This window comes from Physeter macrocephalus, chromosome 8 (assembly GCF_002837175.3).
Source record: "Physeter macrocephalus isolate SW-GA chromosome 8, ASM283717v5, whole genome shotgun sequence".
In the NCBI taxonomy this organism is placed as follows: Eukaryota; Metazoa; Chordata; class Mammalia; order Artiodactyla; family Physeteridae; genus Physeter; species Physeter macrocephalus.
Window position 1 is genome coordinate 154,184,425 of NC_041221.1, and position 9,728 is coordinate 154,194,152.

Genomic DNA, 9,728 nt, shown 5'->3' on the forward strand with positions numbered 1-9,728 from the left:
GGGGGTGGGCATGCCCAGTTCTGGGGTGTTGAGAAATTATAGAGAGGACTTAGGGTTCTCGCCTGCCCGGCATGCATTTCCCCTTCCTCTGTATGAGCCCTTCCATGTTCTTTCCACGTTCCTTGAAGAGCTACCCCTCCCCCTGCTGCACATGGGTCTTCATGGAACTGTCAATCAAGAGGCTCCGCCCACCCCCAGGAGTTGCATACAGCCTAGCTAGGCCAATTGAACTTTGTCTTCTGGTACTTTTTTTTGTATTAGCTAGCATCTATTAAGTATTTGCTAGGTGCTGGGCCCCTTCCTAAGTACCTTCATGTACTGAGTTATCCAGTCCCCCCATGTCTCTAGGAGGCAGTTTAATTGTTAGCCCCATTCTGCCAACCAGGGATACCAAACAGGTTAAGTAAAGTGTCCAAGTGATACAGCCAGTAATTGGTTGAGCTGGAAATTTGAGTCTCAGGTGCAGGGCTATAAGGATGGAGGGTGGTTGAATGGGGTGCCCCATGGGGTCTGTCTCTTCCTTCCTTCTTGCTCTCTAGTGCTATGGCCTATCTGGAGGTCTGGTGGTTTAGCTTTTCCATCCCTTCTATGAGCTACCCTATACCCTCCAAGAAATCCACTCCCACTTTTTTGCTTGTCACCAAGAATCAGTGTCTGTACTTACATCTGAAAGAGCCCCAAGTCACCCAACAAGTACCTGTAAAGACCCTTAAGACAGGCCTCGGGACTTAGCTGGTGGCACAGTGGACTCCACGGTCCCAATGCAGGGGGCTCGGGTTTGATCCCTGGTCAGGGAACTAGATCCCACATGCATGCTGCAACTAAGAGTTCGCATGCCACAACTAAGGAGCCCACGAGCTGCAACTAAGGAGCCCACCTGCCCCAACTAAGACCTGGTTCAACCAAATAAATAAATATTAAAAAAAAAAAAAAAAAAAAAAAGACAGGCCTGCCCTGGCTCAGCTGACATACAGGTCACACAGAAACATAAGGCCAGTTTCCTGCCCTCCAGCTGCTTACATCTCAGATAGAAAAGCAATGGTAACAATTGAATCCCACACCCTCCTATGCAGATTCTAAGCAAGAGAGAGCCAGACCTGGGTGGGCTAGATGCGTGGCGAAAAAGGCTTCATGGAGGGCACAGCACGTGATCTTTGGGGATGGTCACTGTCGTGGATGCCTTTCCATCATCTGCCATCCCACAATCCCTTCTTCAAACACTGTCCCTCTCTACTCAGAACAGTTGGTCCTGATTGCTGAGGTGGTACCTCAGGACCCCATTGGTGGGGCAGAGCATCTGCACCCTGTCTCTGTTCAGAGAACTCCTCACTGCATGGACCCCACCTTCCAGTATGAGGCTGAGAAGGCCAAATACTCATCTTCTCATCACCCCATCACGTGGCAACGAAGTGCCTGCCTGTGACTTGGGCGTCACCCATCAGACATTCTCGCAAAGACATCTTCTCTGCAGCTTGCAATGCGAAAAAGCAGGGGCAAGAGAATCCACTCTGGTGGTGGTGGGGGCCATGTCCAGTGCCCAGGGGAATGGTGGTGGCAGTGCCAGTATGCAGTGCCGCCGTTGGTAAGGGCTACAAACTGCCCAGTCCAGCTTTTGGCGGTGCTGGCAAAACCATCACAAAACCATTTCTGTGATGTGATTGTGGCTATGGTTCTAGCTGTTTGTCCACTCTCGTCCCTACTTGTTTTCCAAGCCTGAAAATTCTGTGATCTAATTGATCTCCTCACAATTAATTTATTTTCTGCTCAAATCAGTTTCCATTGCTTGCAATGAAGAGCTCGGCCTCCCTGCCCACAGCTGATTGGACCAGAGGTGGACACTTGACTCACGACAGACCAATCAGATTATCTCTCTTCTGACTCAGCTTCCGTTGCGTGTTCTGAAGGCCCTGTTGTCTGCAAGCACATGGACAGCAGAGAAAGGAAGTCTGTGGAGAATCAAAGCTGAAAAAGAGAGAAGCTGGAGATGAAGAGAGGGGGAGGGGAGGAGAGGGAGAGAGAGAGAGAGAGAGAGAGAGAGAGAGAGAGAGAGATTCCTCTAGTTCCTCATGAAGCCCTCTATTTCCCCTTGGGTTCTCCGAGTTGCCCCGCATCTTTAAAATATTAGGTTGAATTATATGAAATTGTTGTTTTTATAGGTCAAAAAGGTCAAATAGCAGCAATTATGTATGCTGTAACCTAGTAAGCTCCCTAAGCTCCCCTTTTGGCCTACGCTGGGTCAAGTGGGTTTCTTTACTTGCAACCCCAAGGGCTTTGTCTACAACAGTCAGACATTCCAATAGCTCAACAATTGGGAGTGGAGCAGGCAGACACACAGAGCAGAAGCAGGAAATAAGGGTTTTCCATGTCTGGCAAAGACTGTCCCCAGTGCGAAGGCTGCCTTGCAGACCAGTGGCTACAGGACTTCCCATCTCCTCTCTGGGCACTGGCTCTGAGGTCACTGTCCTCTGCTGGTTTGTAATCCATGAACTTCTAGAAGATCTTCAGCCCCACCCTACTCACCTCAAATAACACCACAGTTGACCCTTGAACAACAGGGGACTGAACTGCCTGGCGCCACTTATATGCAGATTTTTAAAAACAGTAAATACTATGGTACTACACAATCTGCAGTTGGTTGAATCTGCAAATGCAGAGGAACCACAGATACGGGGTGGGGACTAAAAGTTTTTCATGGATTTTCAACTATACAGAGGGTCTGTGCCCCTAATCCCTTGCATTGTTCAACTGTATTCATGTTAATATATGATCCTGAATAATGTTTTTGTTTTTGTTTTCTCCACAAGGTGGTGTTTCCTAGTCACGTGTGCACTTTTCCCTACCTAACCTAACTATCCGATAACAGGGGACTGGTTGAAGAAGTTGTGATATATCCATACAGTGGATTGCTATATGGCCATTAAAGCGATGGCTGGGGCTGCGGTGGGCAGGCGGGCAGCGAGAGTGATGTAGAAGACTTGATAAGGGTAGTTGGCATGGAGAATGGGATTGAGAACCACCCACTGATGAAGGGGAGTACCACTGAGCTGTTCAGAACCTGGCTGAGGGCGGACCATGAATCTGTGGTGATGTGTACCCCCCGACCCCATGCCTTTTCTTCTGGTTGTAGCCAGCAGTCCTGGAGATGGAAGGTGGAAAGACACTTTTTTTTTTGGTCCAAAGATGGGACCTGGGAAGTCAAGGTGGCCAGAGGACATTGAGGTAGGAGATTCATTCAATGGGGGTGGGGACTGTTTTCTATTCTGCTGCATATCTGCCTTCCCTAACACAGCCAGGTGCTCAGTAAATGTATTTTGAATGAATGAATATGTGGGTTATAACTCTGACATTAGAGACTGGCATTCTGCTTTTCATCAGAGAACCAGCGGTATCCACAGTGGTGGCAAGTACCACTTTAGGTCAGAGAAAACTTGAGTTCAAATCCAAGCTGCATCAACAAGCTGTGTGACCTTGAACAAGTCACCTAACCTTTCTGAGCCTAGGCTTTCTTTTCGGTAAATAGGGATAATGACAGCTTTCTTGGAAATTTGTTGCAGGGATTAAATGAGATGCCATGTGTCGAGCACTTAGCACAGTGTCTGGCACTTTGAGATCAATTGCTAAGTACTTCAGGAGGAATAATGGTCTCCAAGAGCCTGGCTGGTTCTGGAGGCTGCATCCTAATCCAATTGCTGCATTTAGTTAGAGGTCATAAGTGCAAGACCTGAAGCTAAACTGCTTCCTCAGTCAACTAACTGTGACATTTCTGAGCCCGTTTACTCATTTATACAGTGGGAATAATATCAGGACCTATCCAATAGACTGGTTGGGAAAATTGGGTGATAATTTAAGTAAAGCATTTAGCATACTGCAGATGCACAGCAGAGACTGGCTGCTAGGATTCCTCGTTATCTGAGATGGAGAAGGCCATGGGAGGAGCTGACTTTGTTGAGGGCGGAAGAACAGGAGTTTTGGACCTGTCAAACTTTGAGATGGAATAAGATATGAAGTGCAGCTGTTAGGTGGGCAGTAAGTCCAGAGGGGAGGTCTGAGATGGGGAAAATATCTGGGAGTCATCAGCATATAGATGATATTTAAAGCCATGGACTGGATGACATCACCACGGAAGTGAGGGCTTACAGAAAAGACAAGACTGAGGACTGAACTCGGGCTCATCTGATGCTTTGCAGTGATGGAGATAATTGTCACTGCAAAGCTGGTGACCAGACACAGTGGGCTGAAGCTGCACAGCCAGCCTGCCCCAGCAACATTTACTTAATATGCTCTTATATACTCGGCCAGGCTCTGAAAAAAGTGCTTTACAAAAGTTAACTCATTTAATACTCATAACAACCCTTTAAGTTAGAAGCAATTATTATCTCCATTTTGCAGATGGGAAAACTGAGACACAGGAAGATAGTTAACTTGCCCTTGCATACACAGCCAGCAAGTAGCAGAGCTAGGATTCAAACCCAGGCAGCCTGACCTCTGAGTCTCTATCTCTTCCAATTTTAAAATTCTAATTCTAATTTCTAATTGTGGATAAACAGTGCCAACTGGACTTTCCAAGGGAATGTTGAATTTCTTAGTCTCTGACCCTTGAGAGGACAGCTAGGCAAATCATCCTGGAATAAATGGCCATCAGAGGTCCCATTGATATTCCAGGATCAGCCCCAATTAGCATTTCAGATTCTTGGTTGAGGAAAGAAGAGGAAGGGGGGTTTGATCAAGGAATCTATAGGGTTGGCCAAAAAGTTTGTTTGGGTTTTTCCGTAAGGTGTTATGGAAAAACCCAACGAACTTTTTGGCCAACCCAGTATAACACTGATGGATCACTTACTACACGGCTCTAGAAAGTCCTGGGGTGGGGAGGTCAGGGAGAGGTCAAGGGTTCCTCTTCCAACCACAGACTCAAGCACCTGCATTTCTACTTTCTTCACTAGTTACTCTCAGAATAATGCTGGCTGATTTGAGGCAGGAGCCAGAGTCCAGGTGGGAAGTTGGGGTGGCCCAGGGGGATTAGCCTTGGGGCCATTCTTTATCTCCATGGGGTATATCTGCTCTATTGGTTCAATTGCCCCCTAAAACCTCACTGTGATACGGAAGCAGTTTGAGTTCATTTACCCCTCTTGGAAGGTTCTCAATGAGTGTCTGAGCAAATAGGTGAACCCCAGTTGAAGAGGGAGAGAGAGAGGGTGTGGACGGGTGTGGATGGGAGGAGGGTTGGAGGGTAAAATTCACACATAAACTCCAGTGAAAGGGAGCACAGCTGAGTCAGGTGTCCCAGTGCCAAGGCTGTCCTTTCCCACACCCCTGCCACTCCCATCCTGCCCTTGACGCTGGCTTTGGATGAGCTACTAAGGAGAAAGAGGTTCTGACCATGCACAAGGAAGTCGATGGGAAAGGGACTTAACTGGGGGTCTGGAGAGCCCATCTGCCAGCTCCTGCCCACGTCCCCTGGCCTGGAGCTTCTCAGGGTAGCTGCAGCACAACCAGCAGGGAACTTGTCAGATGCAGATTCCAGGGCCCCACCAGGCCTACCAAATCAGAACTCCTGTGGGTCAGGGCCCAGAGGTTTCCATTTTTCACAAGCCCTCCCCTCCTGCACCCTCTGCAGTGTATGATAAAGACCACATTTGAAAAACTGTCTCACAGCCTATTCCAAACTGATCTGAACAAATAAAACAAAATCAGAGGTATCCCAGTGTGTACTAGGTGCACAGCCATAAGGAAGTATGAAATGCAGCCTCTTTCCTTAGAGGGGTTATAATCTAATTGGGAGGGACTTCCCTGGTGGTCCAGTGATTAAGACTCTGCATTTCCATTGCAGGGAGCATGGGTTCAATCCCTGGTTGGGCAACTAAGAGGCACATGCCGCGAGGCCAAAAAAAAAATCTAACTGGGAGATAAAAGACATACTTTGTGAAGCGTTAAATTAATGCTACAATGAATAATTCAAAACAATAGGCAGATAGGCTGGACAAACTGCCAATGAGTGGGAATAACAGTATCATTCAATGAGCACCTACAAAATACTAGATCCTATGCTAAGCCCTTTATTTATATACTGATTATCTCACTAAAATCCTGGAAGACAGGTATTTTTATCCCCATTTAATAATGAGTAAATTAAGGATTTGGCTTATTTGCCAATCTCTCTCACATCCGCCTTCCCTGACCCTTAAGAGGAGATCAGGGTGATGCCTCTGTTTTCCCACAATACCCCAATGTTACAGACTTTATCTCAGTTATCACACCGTGTTACAACTGCCTGTTTACTAGGCTGGTTCTCTCACAAGATTTGAGGGCAGATACTTGGTAGTTCCACAATCTAGTGAACAGTAGGTACTCAGTATTTTTTGAATGACTAAAGATTGTGTGTCTGAAGTCTCAGGGCTAATACTGTGACTCAAAAGCCCAGGTTTCCCCCTGAGCAATTACAAGCAGCTGGTATACACCTGGAGGACTCCTGTAAAGGACAATCTACAGGTTGGAGTAATCAGAGAAGACTCCCGGGAGGAGGTGGAGTTGGAAAGACAATTCAAATTTGGAAAGACGGGTGAAAAGTGAGCAGTCATTCTATGCAGGCCAAGGCATAAAGGTGAGATTCTGCAAAGGGCACACCTCCTCCGAACCTAGAGACCCCAGGAGATTTCGGGAGACTACACCCCTTTCCCTAAGCCTCCCTAGCCTCCCTAGGGAGGCTAGCCTTCCCTAGCCTCCTTAACCATCTTACATCAAACCTACATCCCATACTTCTGTGAAATTACAGGGAGATGGCAAATGATCTATTGTTTCCCCATGCCCAGACCGGTATGACATGTTTTTTATTAGTGGATTTCTCCATTTGGAAAGTCCTTTTTAAGAATTAATGGGGGGGGTTTCCCTGGTGGCGCAGTGGTTAAGAATCCACCTGCCAATGCAGAGGACAGGGGTTCAAGCCCTGCTCCAGGAAGATCCCACATGCTGCGGAGCAACTAAGCCCATGCACCACAACTAATGAGCCTGCGCTCTAGAGCTCGTGAGCCACAACTACTGAGCCCACGTGCCGCAACTACTGAAGCCCACATGCCTAGAGCCTGTGCTCTGCAACAAGAGAAGCCACTGCAATGAGAAGTCCGCGCATTGCAACAAAGAGTAGCCCCCACTCACCGCAACTAGAGAAAGCCTGCACGCAGCAATGAAGACCCAACACAGCCAAAGATAAATAAATCAATTAATTAATTACAAAAGAAAAAGAATTAATGGGATAGTTTTCAGTTTCCATGAAGAAATAAGATCTATTAATGTCTATGATATACTGCTAAGTGGGGAAAAAAGCAAGATAAAACAGTGTCTTTGGATTTCATTTTTGTTAAAAAGAACAGGAAAAAAAAAAAAAAGGATAAGCACAAATAAGTTTGTGTGCATGTGGGAAATGTCCAGAAGGTTATATACTGAATTAAAGCGCAACTGCTCTGGAAAAGGAGATGTAGGGGTGTGGGGCTTTCACCTTTACTTTACCCAGCTTTGAGCTTTTGTCTTCTTAAACACTGAGTATGTATTAATTTTACAACTGAAAAACAAGACCCCATGGTGGGATTATAGATAGCTTTTAGTTTATTTGTGCTTTGTTCTTCCCAAAGTATCTACTATGAACATCTATTGCTTTTATAAACAGAAAATTAAAAACCCTTTCCTCCATAAAGATTGTTTAAAGAGGAAAGAAAGAGAAACTCAAGGCAGCACAATTCATGATGTTGGGAAGCGGGATGTTTTGGGGAAAAGAACTAAAGATGTTCTAAATTCTGAGTTCCAAGAACTTCAGCACCCAGGCAATCTGGGGCTAAACCAATTCAGTCTCAAGATGGCAAAACATATTAAGAGCTGTAAGAATGTTCCAGACCCCATAACTTTGTAATACCATCCTGGGGCCGTTAGCTCAAGGAAATACTTTTTTTTTGTGGTACGCGGGCCTCTCACTGTTGTGGCCTCTCCGGTCGTGGAGCACAACCTCCAGACGCGCAGGCTCAGTAGTTGTGGCTCACAGGCCTAGTTGCTCCGCGGCATGTGGGATATTCCTGGACCGGGGCATGAACCCGTGTCCCCTGCATCGGCAGGCGGGCTCTCAACCACTGCGCCACCAGGGAAGCCCGGAAATACTTTAAAAAAATTCTCTACATATAAAGAAGCTCACTGTGGCCTCTCATTTAATGGGGTAACCTGGGCTCCCCCTAAAAGTGCAACAGCAAACATTATGCAGCCATTTCTAACAATAAACATGGCAGCTTAATAGAAACATGGGACTGTGTTTACAAACTAATACTGAGCAAAGAAAAAGAGAATGGAATATTGCATTATATAGTGACTATGGCTATTATATACCTGCTATAATTAGAGTCGTGGGAAAGAAAGCAAGGATGAGAGAGGAGAGAGATGAATGAAAGAGGCAGGAAAACAATAAAAAAAGTAAAAATAGTTATAGTGTTAGGGTAATGGGATTATGGAGGACTTTTGGAAATCTGTTTAAATGATGATGAAAGTTGCCTTGGTAGTAAATATGAACTATACACAGGGGCACTGTGACTTTGAGCAAGTTACTTAACTTCTCTGAACCTCAAGTTTCGTCCTTGGCAAAATGGGGACAATAATGGCACCCTACTTCATAGGGTTGTTTGGAAGATTAAATGATATAATTCATATAGAGCACTCAGCATTATGCCCAATGCATGATAAATATTCAATAAGTGTTAGCTATTATTGTCATTGTTATTTCATCATTATTATCAATGAGGGGAAATTCTCATACGCTCCAGGTGGGAGTGTAAACTGTTCTAGCCTCTGAGAAAGGCATTAGGGTATAGACATAACTTATAAGTTTATATATAACTTTAGATACAAAACCCCTTTGGTTACAGGAATTGTATGTCTAGGAATTTATCCTTAGCAAATAATCTCAGTAAATAATCTGACATGTACACCAAGAGGTGTGAATGAGAATGTTTACCTCAGAGTTATTTATAATAGAAAAAGACCGGGAACAACCTAAAGACCCAGCAATAGTTACATAAATTATGAAACATACATACCACAGAATATGTACGATATACCTTTATGTAATGATATACACATGTACTTACATCATTACATAAAAAAGAAATGACAGAATATAATCTTATTTATAGAGGAAAGTATAGGTGTGCATTTAAAAGTCTAGAAGGATAGCTACCGACTGTTATCAAGGGCCATCTCTGCCAGAACTGTCACTTGCTCTGAATTATGAAATTTTAATATATATAATTCAGCATCAGAAAGTCCACAATGAGGTGTGGGTGAGGGGAGTGTGGGTGTGTGGTTTTTTTGTTTTTTTAAAGTGAGACACCTGGCTGGGGTGAGGAATTCTAAGATTGGCGATTGCAGACTGGCAAAACGTGGCAAAGCTGGTTTCATCAGTTCAGAAACCACTCAGTCCCAGGTCTGGGGGGTTAGCAACTGTGGTGAATTCTGCTTTGGATAGAAATGATGGGGATTCTTGGAGAGCCCACTCTGGAAAAGGAGACAGATGCAAAACTTTCCTTAATTAATAATAATAAGAGTGACGGGGCTTCCCTGGTGGCACAGTGGTTGGGAATCTGCCTGCTAATGCAGGGGACACGGGTTCGAGCCCTGGTCTGGGAGGATCCCACATGCCGCGGAGCAACTAGGCCCGTGGGCCACAACTACTGAGCCTGCGTGTCTGGAGCCTGTGCTCC

General features: G+C 45.5%; 1 protein-coding gene across 1 annotated transcript in view; it reads left to right on the forward strand.

Annotated features, from left to right (window-relative positions):
- Window positions 1-1,526: 1,526 nt before the first annotated feature.
- The window catches only part of FABP6 (fatty acid binding protein 6), a 16,079-nt gene continuing 7,877 nt past the window's right edge, over window positions 1,527-9,728 (forward strand). The window contains 1 exon segment of the mRNA XM_024115825.1: window positions 1,527-1,582. Coding sequence (XP_023971593.1) covers window positions 1,527-1,582 — 56 coding nt within the window.